This window comes from Leopardus geoffroyi, chromosome C1, assembly GCF_018350155.1.
Source record: "Leopardus geoffroyi isolate Oge1 chromosome C1, O.geoffroyi_Oge1_pat1.0, whole genome shotgun sequence".
Lineage (NCBI taxonomy): Eukaryota > Metazoa > Chordata > Mammalia > Carnivora > Felidae > Leopardus > Leopardus geoffroyi.
Window position 1 is genome coordinate 207,554,174 of NC_059328.1, and position 20,374 is coordinate 207,574,547.

A 20,374-nucleotide genomic window follows, 5' to 3' on the forward strand; every position below is an offset into this window, starting at 1 on the left:
AATATATCTGGCAAGACGAATCAGAGAGGGCATTTTTCCTTCATGTTCTCTAAAGGTCCACCATATAGGATCTTCTAGGGAAAGAATACAGCAGCCAGCACACTGCTCTCTTAGGAAAAGCATGAGGGATCCCTAACCACGCCAACCCGAATGATACCAGACCTCAAAATGAACATGGAAAAGGCACACATAGGACATCAGAGGTGGGGCATCAACACAGAGTGTTACGAGCTATTTCCCTGTAATGTCTGATCACGTTTACTACCTGGTTACAGAGAACTTTCATTCCGGCAAATCAGGAATGCAACATATTGAGAAGAATAATGATCAGCAGCAAATATTTAATTTGGGGCATGAGGAAGTAAAAAAGGAGGAAGGGCATCTACTATATAGGCTGTTATAATGAGTAAGTCTAATAAACAATCAGTCGTCAAACATAGTAGATACACATTAAAACATGTTTGAAGCAAAATCTCTCAAGCAGCTAAGTGCTTGGAACCTTACAACTTATTAAAATAGTAGTAGTGCTAATAATTACTGCTACTGTTATTCATCTTTATTATACTATTGTTAGAATAAGGGAAGTCATAGACACTGTATCTCCAGAAGTCTCAAATCCTTAATAAATACAGAGTTTATAGGAAAATATAACCTTATAATGGAATGCCCTTTATATTCAATTAAAAGGTAAAATGAAAATCTCGACTAGATAGCAGCTTCCATGATATCAAAACCACTTAAGTCCCTTACTATCTTTGGTTATTTTCCTTAATTCCAACCCTGAAAAAATAAAGAATGCAGGACATCAAAATCAGATACATTGTATCTGGACTGAAATTTACATTTTACTAAGTGTATCCAAAAAAAAAAAAAAAAAAAAAAAAAACAATGTCTAGCATTATGTATGAACTCTGAACTATTAACATAATTTTGAATTATTATACAATTTAAAAAGTTGAACATTTAGAAAAGAATTACTCATAATACAACATGTATTTCATGTTCAAAACCATGGGTTATTATTCAGCTGTCAGTAGAGAATGGAATGCAACAATAAACATACTGCAACACCTCTACTTAAATTAGCTTAAAAATATCACATGGAATTAAAGCACTGTAGACACATACCCAGTCTACTGAGTCATAAAGCAGTTGCTTGAACATCCAGAGCCACAGTAAGTAGTTACGTACAGCATAATACAGATATGTAATAATGATAAATATGTTATGTGAAACAACTTAATTGCTAGTTAACGAAGGATCCCTTTTAGGTTATTTTTGGCATGCTGCCAGAAGCTCGTCAAGGAACTGGACGGCAGGTTCTGCTAATTTACAGGCTCACAGCGTGGGGGACTCGGGAGTCTTCAAGTAGGCGTGCGGTTAAAATGTAGGCTTGCTCATATATTCTTCCATCGTCTGAAAGAGAACGAGAAATTAGAACAAGAGCCCCTTCGACAGCCTTTCGCAGAATGTGAAACCTTTGTCATTCTTTTACTTACTTATTGTTTGTGGTTATTGAACAGAAGTTATCTAAACGGGGATGGACATCAATCTTTGAATTCTGATCAAGAACAGCGGTTCGAAGTTTGAGCGTAACGTGCATACACATCCATGTGGCTGGAACTTAATAACTTTCCACGGAAGAAGCTACGCTTGATCCCAAAAAGAATGTCCGATAAGAGAAATTCTAAAGCAACAGCTGCCAATATGCCACTGTTGACTTCAGATAAACGTGCCTAAATGCTCATGGGCACCCACCTCCAGACACACGTAGTAGAGAAATCTCGACTGTATTTCTGTAACATCAGAATTGCTACAGATACTGTGCAAAGCATCTTTCTACGCTTGTTGGCAAGATATAAAAAGCACACACAAGCTGGGATTCTTAAGGATTTCTTCCATATATTTTGAAAAGGCTTTCCTCCAACGTATGCCAACTTCCTTCATCCTCCTCACCAGTTAGCAAGTTTGTTAACATGCCAGAAGGCCATAATTTTTTGCCAGTACTTTTTAAGAAACGTTCGGCCAGATTCACAATTACAGGTAGAGTTGAAACATACCGCGGTGGGCAAGCCCTTTACCATGCAAGATAAATGGGTTGTCTCTTGCATTCTCTTCTATTGTAGACTTATATATTTGTGTAACACAGTGGCTCCTGTGTCGAATCAATACAAAAGTTCAAGGGGGGCAGCCTTGGGGAAACGCCCCTGCCTCTTTCGTGGAAGCCCCACTCAGCTCCATCAGCAGTGATCAAACTGTGCTTAACCTTGAACCTCAGGGTGCATAATTCACTTGCACCTGGCCGGGAAGACAATTGATCCGCATGGGCCAAACGGCAAGGCCATGGCTAAGCAATATCACTCAGAGGGAACCAAGGTTAGAAATCAGGCGTTCCAATGGGTTTTCACCAGCTCTGTTTAGAATTCCAGGGCTCCTATGCTGAAACACTTGTGCTCGGTCACCCACACCTTCTTATAAAGCTCTTACGCCTCCAGATGAGCACTGGCCAAGAGAAGCCCACACCCCCAGCCCTCTGCCCTGTCTGCATCTCCTCTTACAATTGCTGCCGGTGTCTTCAAACTTAGCAGGGCTATCACACTGGCCAGGGGCCCACGCCTGTTTTTTAGCACCTAGAGTTTATACCATTTGAAAAGGAATACAAAGTTGCAAATACAAAATTGGGTATGAAGTTGATTTAGAATGAGGAAGGCAGTAACAGATTATGCATTTTTAAAGGACAAGTATCCCAAAATCCAGAAGCATAGCCTAAGGTTTTCATTCATTAAGTGTCTAACATGCTTCTATAATGTATTCGCTGTATGGCTACATGCGCTTTGCGGCTACGATATCTTACCTTTATAAATTCCACCACATGAGCCTGCAGCCTCGGAAGGGGCTTGGGCCAGCAAAAGCCTCTGGAATTGTCACTTTGCCGGCTTCTAGTTATTGGCACCACCTCCCACCACTGGCTACCTCAGTCGGCTACAGACGACACTGACTGCCCTTTCTGGGCCATGCTATTACTGAAGTTACATGACTCAATAGCATACAAGGTTGGCATTTTCTTGATCTTCCTGCTTTCAAGGTTGGAATAGACACTCAAGGTTGGCACAACCTTAAAGAGCTCTGTGTTTCACAAGAGGACCAGGATCTGTCCCTCAGGACCCCTTCTTGCACCACCGAGTTTCTTGTGGATTTCGCACTGTACATACTGTAACTTTTTACTGCTTTATGGCTTTGCTTAGCAGTTAACATGGGTTGTGGGTTTTGTTTTCGTCGTTGTTGTTTTAGAGAGAGAGAGAGTGCGCAGGGGAGAGGCAGAGAGGGAGAGAGGATCCCAAGCAGGCTTCATGCTTGGTGTGGAGCCCAAAGATCCTGGGATCATGACCTGAGCCAAGATCGGAAGTAGGACACTTAACTGACTGAGCCACCGAGGTACCCCAACGTGGGTTGTGCTTTTCAGGGTGACAATGTGGGGATGCACCTATGCCATTCTCATGCCTCCACGCATACACAGGCAAGGTATTCTCTCGCTTGAGTCAATGAGACACCCTTTTGACTCGGGCTCCTCATTTTGTGGGGAAACCTCTTCTGTCCGTCGCCCCCACTGGTGATGCCAGGAATTGCAACCCCTGCAGGTAATAAGCTAACTACCTTCCTCTTTCAGTTTGTTTTCTTATCACTTCAAGCCACTGTCCACGGGTTGTCACCCACAAAATAAGATACCTCCAAAAGTCACCCCCAACCAATTAAACTGTTCTTTGCATTTTTTTATTAAAAAAAATTTTTTTTAATGTTTATTTATTTTTGAGAGAGGGAGAAACAGAGAATGAGCAGGGGAGGGGCAGAGAGAGAGGGAGACACAGAATTCGAAGCGGGCTCCGGGCTCTGAGCTGTCAGCACAGAGCCCGACGCGAGGCTCGAACTCACGAACCGTGAGATCGTGACCCAAGCCGAAGTTGGACATTAACCGACTGAGCCACCCAGGTCCCCCAATCTGTTCTTTTTTAATCCATATTACTAACACCGAGCCCCAGGACACTCAGAATAATCTTTGAGCATTTGCAAATTTAAGACTCTGTGTCTTCCTACTAAATATGCGAGGATGGCCTTTTTATTCTAAGAAACCTTTATTAATTAGGGGTCAGGGAAAGTTCTAAGGGCTAAAAGCGAAAGCAATGTTACAAAGGCCTCCCTTAACCTTTAGTAGCTAAAATATGTGCTTAGGTCCAAAGGACAGGGAAAAAAAGGAAGCAGTATTTTTTTTTTCTTTATGTAATTACATGGCTTGTGCCTAGTCATTCTACACTTTTCTGACCAGATATACACAGCCCATTTTTCAGCCAGCTCCCCAAACGTTCACTGACTTAGCTGAAGTACCCGGAGCCCAAGAGAATGCTGATAACGTTGTCTCTATTTGGCAGGTGCTGTTAGTTTACCCAGAGAGATTTAGAGGGCAGTCATGACATTGCCTGGTCACCATGGGGACACAGAGGCCTGTGAGCCCTGCCCATCAAGACCTTCCGCTCGATCAGCAAGAATGCAAACTACCAGTTAGCGTTTAATTGTGGAAGAGCTCTTTCTTGAAATACCTGCTTCCCAGATTTCTGTGGAACTAGCAGCAACAGATGCACTCCCAGCTCTTTAAAACCCTGTATTTCTTCCAGAGCAGGGATTCAAAATAACCCAGATTGTGTCCTGGCCCCAGTTCAGAAAGCTGCAATTATCGTTAGTGCCCGAGACCCCGCTAAAAAGTCTCTTTCTCCCGTAAGTAGACTCCACAGTAAGGGCCCTGAGGATAGGGTTATAAATAACCCTTGGCATATTTTAAGAAAGGTTGTCCTGTGGAATTTCCAAACCCCTGATTTCTCAAGCACCTTGTAAAATTCCCTTCCTTTGGCGTTTGGAGAGAGCCAAGCAAACATCAGAAGGTTTAAATGCGTTTCTTGCGGTGAGAACACCTCCAGAGGGAAATGAACCAGTCTCCTCAAAGGCACACGCGGATGCTTCCGGGTACCTACTCCAACAGGTGTCTTCCTCAGAGTCCATTCACCTGAGCTCTGCTTCCCCCCGGATGGGCTGGAATAAGTCATCAGCTCAGCGAGGTGCCAGAAAAGTTGCTGGGAGACCATGCCTGATGCTGTTTTATTAACCCAGTCTCTTATTTCTTGAACAGCAGGAAGAATGGCTTTAACGCCATTTTTTAAAAGAGAGCATGTAATCCTCTGGAATCTCATGCCCTGCCATTGTGAGACAGGCAGGTGGAAAGACCCAGGGACGCTGTGGGAAGAAGTACCTAGAGGTGGCCTGTGCTGGGGTTGGTGGGATCACCTCATTAGGAGGCCAAAGGTCAGTGGGGTGCCGTGCTCCCCGTCAGTGTCCTTGGGAGGAGTCAAGGGGCTGATGTGGGTAAGTTCCCTTATTAGGTGTGACGTATGGTGCAAATCTGCACTGCTTCTAGAAGCCCCATATGGGATGTCTGGGTGGCTCAGTCGGTCGAGCGTCTGATTCTTGATTTCGCCTCAGGTCATGATCCCGGAGTCGTGGGATCGAGCCCCGCATCGGGCTCCGTGCTGAGCAAAGAGCCTGCTTGAGAGTCTCTCTCTCTCCCTGTGCCCTTCTCCCTTGCTCTCTCTCTCTCTCTCTCTCTTCCCCCCTCTGCCCCTCTCCCTCACTCATGGGCACTCTCTCTCTCTCTAAAATAAAAAATAAATAAAATAAAAGACCCACTGTATTTTATGTAAATATCACAGAGTCAGGAGCACGACCACATGGGTGCTTCAGGGCCCATTTATACCTTGGCAAGCAAACCACACGATTCCCAATTTACTTATACAAATAGGAGCACATGTGCAGCCTCGCCAAGCGGTGTAAGGAATTTTAATTACAATGATAAATGCCATCTTCAATAATAAACTTCTAATATCCCTGGCAAATGGAGTGACAATGCACTGCTATTCTCCTTTCCCAGGGGAGCACAGATATGTTAATGAAAGTCTTTTTATACCTCTCGTTAAATGTCTGAAAAAAAAATAGCACCCAGCTTTTGGTTCCTTGTTGACAATTGAGGTACCGTCACTAAAGAGCTCAGCCAAACACGAAAAGCCAAGACTCTGGAGCCCAAGTTCCTGGGTTCAACTCTATTCCACACTTTCCAGCTGTGTGACATCAGGCAGATTGTTTAACCTCTCTGTGTCTCCGTTCGCTCGCCTCTTAAGAGCGAACACAGGTAAGTGGCTTAAAAACCGCACCCTGCACAGCGTCAAGGACTCAAGAAGTGTCGGCCAACACACAATCATCACCGTCCCCATCGTTATCTGTCCCCGTTGTACTGACCTCCTGTAACATATCAGAATCTTCAATGGCTTTGACAGCAGATTTCTTGGACGTTTCCTGAATTTCTCCACCCATTATAAACTCGTCGAGGATAAAATAAGCCTTTTCGAAATTAAAGATAATATCCAGCTCGCAGACCTGGTCAGACAAAAACAAACGTGTTGGTGAACTGGCAGGAGCAGCAGGGGAAACAAGTATCAGCCTCAAGCTTTTCCAACAGCCACACCCAGGTGGCGTACCAAAGGGAAAACTATCAAATGGTATTCTAAGGACAGAAAAATAGAAGTGGGGAATCCCAGGCACTTTAGCAAAAGTAAAACCACATTCTATTAAGCAGACCATGTCCTTAAATAATATTCTTTGACGTCACAACAAGACATTTGAGCCTCGGGAGAGGAATCGGGCAGCATGGCTCCTATTTCCACCCGCCCGAACGGAAGCCGAGTCCCCAGTGATGTCAGGCACGAGGGCCTCACCTCCTTCCTCCCGCTCTCTGGTCCGAAAGTCTGGGCTCCTGGCTACAGAACTATCAGCAGCTCACTCCTCAGAGGCAAATCAGCTCACCTGGGCTAATTTTTCTCAAAATTATGCCACAAGCCAGTCGTTCTCCAACTTCAGAGCACACTGAATCCACACGGAAGGCACCCGCTGGGCCCCCACCCTGAACGTTAGGATTCGGTGGGTCTGGGTAAGGCCCGCGAGTCTGCACGTGTGAGGGGTTCCCAGGCGGTGCTAACGATGGAGGTCTGGGGACCACAGGGGGAGAACCACTGTCACAGACCAAAGCAGAGCCTAATAGATTTCGTGGTTCAAGTGAAGCCAGAGGCAAGAGAGCCGCCCCTCGTGATCCCAATAGGGCTTGTTTCCAATTCCCTGATTGGCCACGCTGGCACTCTCCTGGTGTTTTCCTTCTCACGTTTTCCTCCACTCCCCGGCATCCCCGTTCCTATTCCACACCCTCTGGAAGGTTGCTGCTAACTGCAAGTTTCTCGCCCTCTGCCCTCCGCCTCCTTTACCTCTCAGTAGCACTGGATACACTCCACCATGTCCCTCTTGAAAAATCTCTCCCTTGCTCCCTGACCTTGGCCATACCATTCAAGGCCTGTTCTTGCCCAACATCTCTGGTGATTCCTTCTCAGACTCGCTGGATGATTTATCTCCCCCGCTACTTTGCATTCGGTGAAGAAGTATTTCTGGAGGGGGGCTTGGGACATCAGCAAAATCAACACCGCCGCTTCAGGCCATTTAGATTCTAGTGACCCACCTTCTTCTTCAGCAATGGCGTGTTTCATGAGAGCTCCTTCTCTTTGCGATACATATACTCTAGACAACCTCGCAGACTCTCTATGGCTGTGTCTCGCATCCAGGGTCCCATAACCTGGATGTGTAGCCCTGATCTCCTTCTGGAGCGAGTCCAATATCTTCACCTGCTCAGGAGACATGTCTGCCTGGACATTCCTCAGTCCAAGTCACCATCTGCCAAACTGAAGTTAAGCATATTCTCTTCCCCGCAGACCGTTTTGCTTAGTAGCTGAAAATTCGACCTGTGGCTTGACCGAATTCACTCCACAGTGCCACTGATTTCTCCCTCCCCGTCATTCTTTTCCCCCTGCCTCGGGTCTCACGCCGCTCAGTCTGGTCATCAGATCCTGTTGATTCCATCGTGTAAATAAACGACACCCCTTCGCCTCTTCTGTCTGCTACCCTTTCGCCGCCTTCTCTCAGGCCTGCAACCTCTCTCACCGAGGCCACTGCAATGACCCATTAGGTGGCGTCGGTCCCCACGCAAGGCCAACAATGACTAACGCTCTGCTGAAGTGCTGATCTCGTTCCTCTCCTGTGTAAGGTCTTATGTCCAGAACAAAGTTTTAATTCCTCTACATGCCTTTTGGGACTCTTTACCACCTAGCCTGGGCCCCCCTCTCTCTAGCTTCCTGTGTCAGCATCACCCCCGTGCTACAGCCACGGTCCACTGTGTTCTTTTATGCCTTTACCTTTGCACATACGAGCGATTCCTGGGATACACCCCAGATGTCCTTTTCTTTACGCTGCTGGCAAAATGAAGCTCCCTTTTCCAAGGCCAAACTCAAAAGTCAGGGGTCCAGAGATTCCACCAAAGCCTCTTTTCCCCCACTCAGATTTCACACCACTTGCTCTGTGTTCTCTCTTACATCTGCAGGCACTAGTGTATGCTTACTTATCGATCTCTCCCCCAGCACTGTGAGCTCAGGCACAGACCTCAGTCATCTTACTATCCCCGGTATCCAGCACATCATAGGATGCAGGACGTATCTGTAGGACAAATGAGTCAGTCACTATTTAGGCCTTGTTTCTATGAGGCTGGGAATTAATGGGTTCCCAGATCACTGATTCTCTGATCCTACTGAGGGCTATAACGTTACATGAAGCGATGTCAATGTCTTAGCAAACTGCTTCACGTATTTAGGACTTAGGTCAATGAAGTTGCAGACTCTACGAGGTAAATCATTAGGTAAATATCACGACCATAAATGGCCAGCTCAGAAAAACTCTTCCAACTACCTGCAAAGGTCCTGGTCTCCTCATTCACTAGAAAACAGCAGTAGGCAGGTAAATCCACAACAAGTGGGTGTACACATCTATCTCTACCTCCTCCCTCCCGCGACAGTCTGTCTGCCTCTCTGTCTGTTGTGACGGTGTGGAAATTCCACGTAGAAGTTGGAAAGAATGAGAGAGATTTCCATGGACAAATGGGGAAAGAACTCCAAGGTACATTTGGAAAGGGGAAAGAAAAGAAAGCAAGTTGCAGACTACCATGCGTAATGCAATCCCATTTAGAAATAAAACTGCGTATGTCTGGTTAAAGAAGACAGAAGGAGCAAGCAGTTACCAGAGGTCAGTGGAGGCAGGAAGTCAGGAGTAACAGTAGCAAAAGCTGAGGAACCTCAGAGTTCCAGGCAGGCGTAGACAGGAATCGGAGACAGACGGGAGCCTCATTAGGAGAAACCAGCAGCTGGGATCCTGCAAGGTGAACCTGGCAGATACTAATGCAAGTTTTTCAGGAACGTCTCAAACCCCACTCGCAGACCGCCAGGGGGCGGTTAATTGACTGCATCTAGTTTCAAGGGAAGGGAATAAAGTCTCAGGCACGCAAAGTCCGATAGAGAACACACACGCGCAGGCACACATGCACACACACATACACACACACACACACACACACACACAGCAGCAACTTGGATGTACAGTGACTATCTCTAGGTTATAAGGAAACAGGTGTACAAGTTCTATCGGAACTGTAGGGAGCGTCACATATGAGCAACGATTTTGTATACAGCAACTCCAAAATCCTACTTCTATGGTTATTCTTTGAGCCTAACCCCAAGGGGTTACTGTATCTGAGAGCTGAAACAGGAAACACCTCCCGGAGCACCCTAGACCAAATGCAGGTTTCTTCAGCTAACTGCCCAAATACTCAAATACTGGTGATTCCACTTAAGGGTACTGTCCCAGTACATCAGGAATGTGCCCTCAATGCTTAAATTACCGCATTTCATCTATTATGTAAAAATAAATGGTTTCCGTGTTTATAAACACGTGAGCATCTGAATTTTTTTTACACATTTTCTTGTGTATATATAGACTCTGGAAGAAAGCTTATAAAAAGGCAGAAACAGTGATAATTTAATTTCACCCTTGATCTCTTAGCCTGTGCTTTAATTTGGCTTGAGGGTCTTCTCTTAGAGCAGAATACATGACTTCGTAAGATTATTTCTGACATTTCATTAACTAAATACTTTTGGATAGAGTCTAAGAAGAGCCTTCTCTTACTGAATTCTGTTCTAAAGTAAGTACAAACAGTTTAAATTACATACAGCAAATGTATAAAACCATATATAAAATAATACAGTTTAAGGTACAACGACATAGCAATTGACAGTTTATAAAGTATTGTCGATCACACTGTCTCTTTGATCCCCACAACAGCCCCATGAGATTAGCAAAGTAAATATTTCTGTTAACCTTTTGGAGTGTTATTTTCTTATCTGTGAAATTAGAGATCTATCATAAGCCAAATCACGGGTCTGGTTAGTGGGTGACTGGGCACCACTCACTCAGGACCTAGCAGGACTCAGAGCCTTCCTCCTCCTAGAAGAAAACTTCCTAAATCAAGATCAAGCCTCTTTGGGATAGCAACACCCATACCCTCTGAGCACATCAGCAAAAACTCACACCACAGCCTGTAATGGGAAAATATGGCAGGTGGCTAAATCCTCAAACAGACCTTTATCTATTCTAAGACTCTGGGGCATCTCTTCGTAGCCTCTGTAAATTGGGGTTAATGCTGTTTACGGAAGATTGAAAGATTAACTAGTTAATCCGTGTAAATCTCCCTGGAATGGAAAAATGCTCAAAAAATACATAAGTTAGTAGCCAGAGAGTTTGATTGATCTGCCATAGGAAGGTAAAATTTTCCACTGTTGTAAGAGAAACACAGTACAAAGTTTTCTCTTGGATAATATCAAGGGCAGAATTCAAGGAAACCTTCAGTATTAACAAAGAAAAAAAGAGTGCCAAAGAGAAATAGATTATTCCTGAGATGATGTCAGTGAAAATCAGTACTGGTAGCCTTTGCTCATCACAGTTAATTAATAAGAACCGAACACCTACTGGGCACATAGCCTTGAATTGCTCTTAGCTGCTCTTAGCTTAATAAAAGATTCATTGAATTTTTTAGTGAATTAAATTTTGGTCCGTGGCAAAGACAGAGCTTCTAAAGGTACGCCACAATAGGATGAAAAATTAATGCTAGAGAAATAGGAATTCATTCTGATTCTCCTTATATCTTAACTGAGCTTAGCATTGGTGAAGGTGATTTAGATTGTCTTAAGAAAGCAATGTGTCGTGATAAGACTAAGATCGAAATTTAACCCCAATTCACGTTATCACAGTTGGGTAAATCTAGGAAAACATATAGTTCAAACCAGAGTGCAGAAATTAGGGGCAGAAGGTCCTAGGGAAGCCTGGGCCTCACAAAAACTCCTGCAGGCCTTTACAAAAGGCCAGGTCTGCAGTGGATTTCAAAATGTCAGGCTTCATTTGAATAATGGAAAGCATAAATTTAACTAATCTCAAGTTTGAAAACATGCTATTATATATTTGCAAATCTCTCTTTAAAAAAATGAAAACCCATGGGGGGAGGGGAAGGAAAAAAAAAAAAGAGGTCAGAGAGGGAGAGAGCCAAAGCGTAAGAGACTCTTAAAAACTGAGAACAAACTGAGGGTTGATGGGGGGTGGGAGGGAGAGGAGGGTGGGTGATGGGTATTGAGGAGGGCACCTTTTGGGATGAGCACTGGGTGTTGTATGGAAACCAATTTGACAATAAATTTCATATATTGAAAAATAAATAAATAAATAAATAAATAAATAAAAACTTAGAGAAAACCTAAGAGGAAGAGAAAGAAAAATGGTCTGCCTGTCTTACTCTGTATACTGACCAACAACCTGAATCTCTGAAGCAACATTAAAGGTCATCTTCTAACATCATTTATAAAGGGAATAAAGGAGAATCAAAAGGATACAGGGAGGGAGGGAGAGAAAATTCTTTCAAAAACCTTTCAAGTGCTCACGCTGGTGAAAATCGTTGCAAGAAATCTGATAAAACCCCAACCAATACCGCAAACGCTACTCATTCCATTGGACAGAGAACAAAATGTCTTATGGAAGCAAACTCTCCCAACAACGCTTAATAAAAACCAGCGAGCAGGGGAATGGGGAAGAGAACATTACTGAGAGAAAACACTCCAAATCCAATGACTTATTTCTTGAGACTGTGAACTGGATGACATGTTTCTGGAACATTTGCTAAAATCTGGCCCAGAGTTGCTTGCACGTGTTGAAAAATCAAACGACTAAGTCCTAGGTCATGATCTCGAGAGACGTGCTGTTTGGGGGCCACACAAACCCTGCACAACTTACGGGTAATACCAGACTGTTCCATGTTGCTGGGGCACTGAGCACGTCCGGGATAAAAAGAGAAAAGCAAGAAGGTCAGAGAAGTGGCCTGGGATGGATGTTTAGAAAGCTCACGTGCCAGGCTACAATGTTTGGCTGTTACTCATTATAGACGATGGAAAGTGACTGAGGATGTCTGTCACCCTGGATCTGTGCATTGCAAGGAAGATGGTGACTGACAAGCCAGGAAAGGGAGGCAGAGATGAGCCCAGAGGCAGAAAGGGCCAGAGATGAGGTCCCAATGAAAAGGAAAACTGCGATCCCAAGTAAACCTATACCGGGTGGGAGTGGGAGCAAAGAGATGGACTGTAGTCCAATCGGAATAGACAAAGGCCGCCTTTAGCAAAGCGTGGAGAAAGGAGAAAGAAGGAAGCATTGGAGGGTCCCGGGACACAACAGACTCAATCACAAGACAGAACAGGTTTGCAGACGGTGACTGTAGTTCTTGACGTGTTAAGGCTGAGATGGTTGTACGAAGAAAACAAAAGACTGAGACGGCTGTGGGAAGCCCAGTGAAGACCGTCCTCAGCAGAGCGCAAGAGAGCCATATGGTCATGGATTCTGACTGCGACAGTCAGGCAGACCTGCAAGGAGAGTAGAAAGGGCAGGGCGAGGAAGGGAGCTGGGGGCAGAAACCAAGGAGGAGCCTTTAGAAACGGGATGAGAATCAGAACTTGGGGTTGTGGCAAAATAAAGAGGTGTGGTGACGAGCAAGGATCCAGCACTGCAGGGAGGTGAGCAGGTGATGATTTAAGAAGCATCACTGGTGTTGACCATTAGGAAGGGGCCGGTGGTAACTCCGTGATCTCCGTGGAGCAGGAAAGGTGGAACCCAAGCTCTAAGCGGCCCCAGAGCACATGGGTTCTGAGGACGCTGCCCCTTGTATGGAATCCTACTTGGCAACAAATGCATGGAGACTAAATAACAATAGGAAGGACAGGGATTTGGGTTTTCTCTTGTTGATTTGTTTGGCATTTTTTTAACATATAAAGAATATAAAAGAACACTTGGAACTTAGTAAAAGAAGCTGGAGAGGGAATGGAAAAGTCAAAATAGAAGGGAGATGACAGTCAATGAAGAATGAGAAGGAAAAGATCGAGGAATCCTTCACAATTAAATTCCAGCTCATTGAACAAGGTCTCTAGTGCGGTTGTGGTCTGAAGACAGAGACACGGCCTGCCTCTTGAAAGCTGTGGGTCTTTTGTTTACAAAGAATCATGGGAAGTGGGGGAACGCCTCACATTCTGGACCCTGTACCCATGCAATTCATGCTTTAGACTTGAGAGGGAGAAGCAATGCAAGGAAAGATAGCACTGGTGTAAGAACTGAAATAGGGACTGATTCTGAATAGACGAGAACAACACTTACGTTTCCAAAGTATTTGTCCAGCAGCTCCACGTAACGATGCACAACCTCTAGCGTCAAGAGCTCATTGTCCTGATTTTCGACTGCGCAGCAAAAATATAAACTAGCATACCTTGGAGAGAAAAAAAGAAAGGAAGGAAGGAAGGAAGGAAGGAAGGAAGGAAGGGGAAGGAAAGAAAGAAAGAAAGAAAGAAAGAAAGAAAGAAAGAAAGAAAGAAAGAAAGAAAGAAAAGTAAAACATGATGACACATCAAATAACCTGAAGTTGGTGTTTTCCGCAGTGAATACACAAAGTTACCTCTTCTTCAGAGAGTCTCCCCCAACCATCCAAATCAAAAAAGGAAATCATCATTCACCACATCCAATATGTTCCCAAAATGTGAAATAGAATATGTAAAAACATGGCAGCCATTGGGTTCTTTCTGTTAATTATATGAAAGACTCTCAACACCATTTTACCCCGAGGAAACAGTCCAGTGGGGACAGAGACCTTGGCCCACTGGAATGGGGGTATGCTCACGCCCCTCTCCCGCTTGTGAACTGTCCTTTCTAAACTTCAACCCCCTGACCAGGGCTCTCGCCTCACACTGTGCTGCCCTCTTTCTGTATGTGTCCCGCCTTTAGTCTAGCCAGTCTACCCTCTGCAACTCTTTCTTCTGCCTAAAATACTCTTCCCCATCCCGTTTGTGTGGATAACTGCCTACATCTCCCTTAGCTCTGAACTTGGATGTCATTTCCTCTGGGAAATCTCCAACCTCTCCGACCGGACCAGATGCCCTGCTATGCACTCCTGTGCCTCCCCCATCAGGGCCCTGCCCGTTTAGTGGCCTGTCTCTGCCCCACGAGATCAGTGGCTTCCCAAAGGCAGGTCCTCAGTCTGCCTTGCTCAGCATCATAAACCCAGGAGCTGCAAGTATCTGTTGAGAAAACTGCTAAAGCCTTTTCTTTATACAATGGTTTAAACTACAAATGAACTTAAAGTTTTAAAAAACCAGCAGGCAGAGAGTAAGGGCGAGCTTCCTGTTGGCAAGTGCTTCCTGGGACTTTGCCTTACTGTCCCTGGGATGCTCATTTTAAGAGGCCTTCACTGACATCTCTCTGGATGCTAGTACTGAAAGCTTTAATCCTGGGACTCAGCAGCAGAAGCTTTGCCCAGGCACCTCCTGGTAATTTACTTCATTAAATATGGTCCACAAGGTCGCCTCTGTCTTTTCCTTTCAGGTTTTATAAACACCCCGTGCAAGAACCTTCCTAATGTGCATTTTCCTTCTGGGAGTGGCAGTAGGATGTTGGATGCAGGGTCAGGTCAGCTGGGTTCTGGCCCTGGCTTAGGCATCAGTTATTTGGGTCTTTATGGGCAAAAGTGCTTTACGTCTTAGGGCTTCCGTTTCCTCATCCATAAACTGAGGTCCCTTTCCAGTATGGTCTTGCTATGGCAAGCAGGTGCTATCAGGAGGAAATATATAGGCTTTAAAGCCAGAAAGATATGGGGGCACCTGGGTGGCTCAACTGATTAAGCCCCCGACTTTGGTTCACGTCATGATCTCATGATTCGTGAGTTTGAGCCCCGCATGGGGCTCTGAGCTGACAGTGCAGAGCCTTCTTGGGATTCTCTCTGTCCCTCTCTCTCTCTGCCCTTCCCCCACATATGCACATATGCTCGCCCACTCGAGCACTCTCTCTCTCTCTCTCTCTCAAAAGAATAAATAAATAAACTTAAAAAAAATAAAGCCTGGCTCTACCAACTGCCACTTAGCTACTGTGGCTGAAGACTAATTAATTACTTGCATTCTCTGTGGCTTCAGTTTCCTCATCTGCAAATATGAGGAATAATAACAGCCGTCCATCTCTCTTATCACGTTAACCTGCATTTTTTTTCCGCAGCATCTGTTATTAACTGAGGTTTTGTTTACCTGACCAATGAGTAAGCTCCAAGAGAGCAGCACTGAGCCCTGCCGGGTAGTTACTGAGCCCACAGCCATTAGAAGTGCTGGAAATACAATAGGTGCCCATAAGCTATTCCTTGAATGCACTTGTATAGATGTAGATTAAGTACCTAGAAGCCATCCTGGCACAGGGAGAGCCTCTCAATAAATGAGAATTCTTTTTTGTTAGTCTATGGGTATAAATATTTGGGCTCCAGCCTCCAAAACTTTCAGTAAATGATGGAATTGGTGTTGTAATCGAAAACGCTCGGTATTAAACAATCCAAAGCCATAACGAGAAAGACAATTCTCATAAAGTTACTCACACCTTTTATAAACAAGTTTTAGTTCCTTCCAGTCAACAAAACTGCTTGTCCTCTGACCACGAGAGAGAACAATCTGGACAATTTCCCGGGTGATCTTTTTCCTCTCTTTGTCAGGGAGAGTCGTGTACCATTTCTGCAGCCGTAATTTCCCCTGTCGACTGAAAAGCAATATGAAATGTATCTAGAACAAATAAAGCACAGAGAAAAACAGAGCTTTATCAGCTACGTCATTCTACATAGACACTGGAAATTAAATGGCAGGGCTTACAAAGGATGCTAGTTATGAACAAATGAAAAAATTCTCACCCGCGTGAAAACGATCTCATCTGCAAATTACATTTAACCCATTAAAGAATAAAGAAATGGGGACATTACAAACATGGCTTATTTATATTCGTGGGGAAAGATAGGATTTGTAAAAAGTACTCCCTTCTGGACTCACAAATTTATTACACGGAGAAAAAGATACTGAGGAAGCATGTAACTCTTTTGAGAAAACAACAAAATCTTCCTTCCCAAGCCAAAAATAAAGTGTTAAAAAATGGCAGAAGAGTTTGCTCTAAAAATTACACCCCAGTTGCCCATCACAACTGCAGCAATGTAATGATAGTAGAGAAAAAAAAAAGGGGGAGAGAAGGGAAGGAGGATAAAGAGTGAGAAAGAAAGAAAGGGACAACATTGTCTTTTTTTTTTTTAATAAAAATCGTATACATTTTAGGTGTACAACATGATTTTATATCCATGTCTATAGTGAAGTGATTACTATAGTCCAGCTGATCAACATTCCACCTCCTCACATGGTTACCATTTTGTGTGTATGACGACAGACCCTGAAATCTACTCCCTTAGCAAACTCCCAGTATTCAGCCCAGCATTATTAACTATCGTCGTCATCATGAAGAGCAGATCTCTAGACTTGCTCATCTTACAGCTGCAACTTTGTTTTTTTTTAATTTTTTTTTTCAACGTTTATTTATTTTTGGGACAGAGAGAGACAGAGCATGAACGGGGGAGGGGCAGAGAGAGAGGGAGACACAGAATCGGAAACAGGCTCCAGGCTCTGAGCCATCAGCCCAGAGCCCGACGCGGGGCTCGAACTCACGGACCGCGAGATCGTGACCTGGCTGAAGTCGGACGCTTAACCGACTGCGCCACCCAGGCGCCCCTTACAGCTGCAACTTTGTACTCTTCAACCAACATCTCCTCGTTTCCCCCATTTCCCCACCCCTGGTGACCACTGTTCTAGTCTATATGCCTCTATGAGTTTAACTTTTTAGATTCCACATGTAAGTGAGATCATGCAGTATTTCTATTTCTATGCCTGGCTTATTTCATTGAGCAAGGTTCATCCAAGATATCACAAATGACAGGATTTCTTTCTTTTTTTATAACTGAAAATATTCTATTATTACCCACCTTCCCACACAAACACACATAAACACACACATACATACCACATTTTCTTTATCCATTCATCTATCAATGGATGCTTAGGTTGCTTCCATATCTTGGTTGTTGTGAATAATGTTGCAATGAACTTGGACTGCAGGTATCCCTTTAAGATACTGACTTAATTTCCTTTGGAAATATACCCAGAAGTGAGATTGCTGGATCATATAGTAGTTCTATTTTTAATTCTTTGAGGAACCTCCATACTGTTTTCCATAATGGCTACACCAGTTTGCATTCCCACCAACAGTGTACAAGGGTTCCCTTTTCTCCACATTTTCACCAACACTGTTATCTTTTGTTTTCTTGAGAACAGTCATTCTAATCAGTGTGGGGTGATCTCCTCTTGTGGTTTTGATTTGTATTTCCCTGATGATTAATGATGTTGAGCATCTTTTCATATACCTGTTAGCCATCCGTGTATCTTCTTTGAAGAAGTATCTGTTCAAGTCCTTTGCCCATTTTTAAATCAGGATATTTATTTTCTTGCTATTGACTTCAGTTTCTTATATTTTTTGGATATTAACCTCTTAACAGATATATGGTTTCCAAATATTTTCTTCCAGTCCTCGGCTGTCTCTTCACTCTGTTGATTGTTTGCTTTGCGGTGAAAAAGCTATTTAGTTTAATGTAACCTCATTTGTCTATTTTTGCTTTTGTTGCCCTTGCTTTTGGGGCAATATCCAAAATATCACTGCTCAGACCAATGTCATGAAGCTTTCTCTCTATGCTTTCTTCTAGTAGTTTTACAGTTTTAGATCTTAACATTTAAGTCTTCATCCATTTTGAGTTGATTTTTTTATATTAAATATAATTTATTGTCAAATTGTTTTCCATACAACATGAGTTGATTTTTTTAAATGGAGTGAGATAAGGTCCAATTTCATTCTTTTCCGCATGGGTAACCAGTTTTCCCAGCATCACTTATCGAGAGATTGTCCTTTTCCCATTGTGTGTTCTTGGCACCTTTGTTGAAGATCAAACTAAGTTTGCTTGGTTTTTTTAAGCTTATTTATTTATTTTGAGAGACATAGAGAGTGTGAGTGGCAGAGGGGTAGACAGAGAGAGAGAGAGAGAGAGAGAGAGAGAGAGAGAGAATCCCAAGCAGGCTCCACATTGTCAGTGCAGAACCCAACAGGGGGCTCAATCCATGAACCAAGAGATCATGACCTGAGCCAAAATCAAGAGTCAGATGCTCAACCAACTGAGCCACTCAAGTGCCCCTCAAACTAAGTCTTACATATAAGCTCTTTACTCCACTTTGTGGGTAACTTGGCTGAGAGCTTTAGAATCAACCATCTCATGCAAATATTGTCACCACAATAGACTGTTAACAGTTTAGTGTGTTGGCCACGTTAGGAAGCAACCCAATCTTGATTTTCAGTGAAGTTTCAAAGTCTGCATTTTAAATAAATGCCCACATTTCAATGAATTTTAAAAGTTTTAAATAACTAGAAAACACCATAACGTGTAGAAATTTACTTTGCTACCTTGGAGGTATAGTCACTATGCTTCCTGGAAATTGTCACATGGTATATAATCTTTATCTGATGGGAGATGACGTTTTCTCAATGTACTGTATGAGAAGAAGTTTAGAATAATAATTTATCATGTTTTTTGCTTTATCTTTTTTTGATAAAATTCATTGTGGAGGCTAATTGTGTCAGGGAGGGAAGAACAATATATACTAGAAACCAAAATTCTTATAATTTTAAAGAATTTTTATAAATAAAATATTCACCTTCTTTTATTGAAGGGGTTTGGCTCTGAATGTCAGGGCATAAGTCATAAAAACTCACTAGGTGGTGATATCTGAGGACCAAAAGAAACCAGACTCTTTCCCCAGAGCTCCTCCTGCCCCCAGCCTATAGAATTTGAGGTCTTCTTAATAAGGTTATATTCTGTCTTACAAAGAAAACATCTCTGAAAACAAGGACTTGAGGGCCACGACATCACAAGTGAGGAGAAAGCAAATGTAAAAGCCCTCCTCATCTAGCAACTTTAGGAAAAATCATCCTCAGGATGTTGGGTGGGAGGATGAGCTAAATGGGCGATGGACATTAAGAAGGGCACTTGTTGGGATGAGCACTGAGTGTTATACGTAAGTGAAGTGTCACTAAATTCTATTCCTGAAATCATTATTACACTATATGTTAACTAACTTGGATTTGAATAAAAAAAAAAAAAAAGTCACCCTCAGTCTGGAGTTTTAAATATCTGTTGAGAACACAGCATTTTCTTTTTTTTTTTTTTTATTTTTTTTAATGTTTATTTATTTTTGAGACAGAGAGAGACAGAGAGTGAATGGGGGAGGGTCAGAGAGAGAGGGAGACACAGAATCTGAAGCAGGCTCCAAGCTCTGAGCTGTCAGCACAGAGCCCGACGCGGGGCTCTAACTCACGGACTGCGAGATCATGACCTGAGCTGAAGTCGGACGCTCAACCGACTGAGCCACCCAGGCGCCATGAACACAGCCTTTTCTATCAACACAGGTATAAATAACTCCATAATGGAACACTGTTACCATTTTCTAAGAATTAACCTGAGAAAGATATTTTTACTTCCAAGAAGAGATCATAGTAAAAGTGACATTCTAAAAGGGCAAAGTTGAATGGTGACAGAATCATAAAACCTCAGCATCTTGAGAACAAGACTCATCTGTGGGTCACCACCAATGGAAAAATCTATTCAATCCAATGTCTAGAAAATGGTCAGACCTTCACTAGAGAAATGAAATCCACACATTTTGTTAGTGTTCACTTTGCATTTCCCGTCAGAAAATTCTTTTCCTCCCATCTGTAACCATTTACACCAATTTTCCCTGATTTTTATCCAGAGAGTATATTAAAACACAATATCACACTATCCCAGGAGTAATGGCTAACCCTTCACATATTTGAAGATGCCTTTTGGTCTACCATAAATCTTTTTCCTTCCAGAAGAAATAAGTCTGGTTTCATGTTGTCTTCATATTGGTTC

General features: G+C 43.4%; 1 protein-coding gene across 3 annotated transcripts in view; it reads right to left on the reverse strand.

Moving 5' to 3' along the window:
* Window positions 1-324: 324 nt before the first annotated feature.
* Window positions 325-20,374, reverse strand: part of AP1S3 (adaptor related protein complex 1 subunit sigma 3) — a 58,716-nt gene continuing 38,666 nt past the window's right edge. For 2 of the 3 annotated variants that reach the window (XM_045481458.1, XM_045481456.1), the window contains exons 2-5: window positions 15,949-16,127; window positions 13,699-13,807; window positions 6,337-6,474; window positions 325-1,416 (exon numbers count right to left, since the gene is read on the reverse strand). In XM_045481458.1, coding sequence (XP_045337414.1) covers window positions 1,381-1,416; window positions 6,337-6,474; window positions 13,699-13,807; window positions 15,949-16,127 — 462 coding nt within the window. In that variant the 3' untranslated portion in view covers window positions 325-1,380. Of the gene's footprint in view, window positions 1,417-6,336; window positions 6,475-9,205; window positions 9,337-13,698; window positions 13,808-15,948; window positions 16,128-20,374 lie in introns of those variants that run through there. The other variant, XM_045481457.1, reaches the window with a different exon arrangement.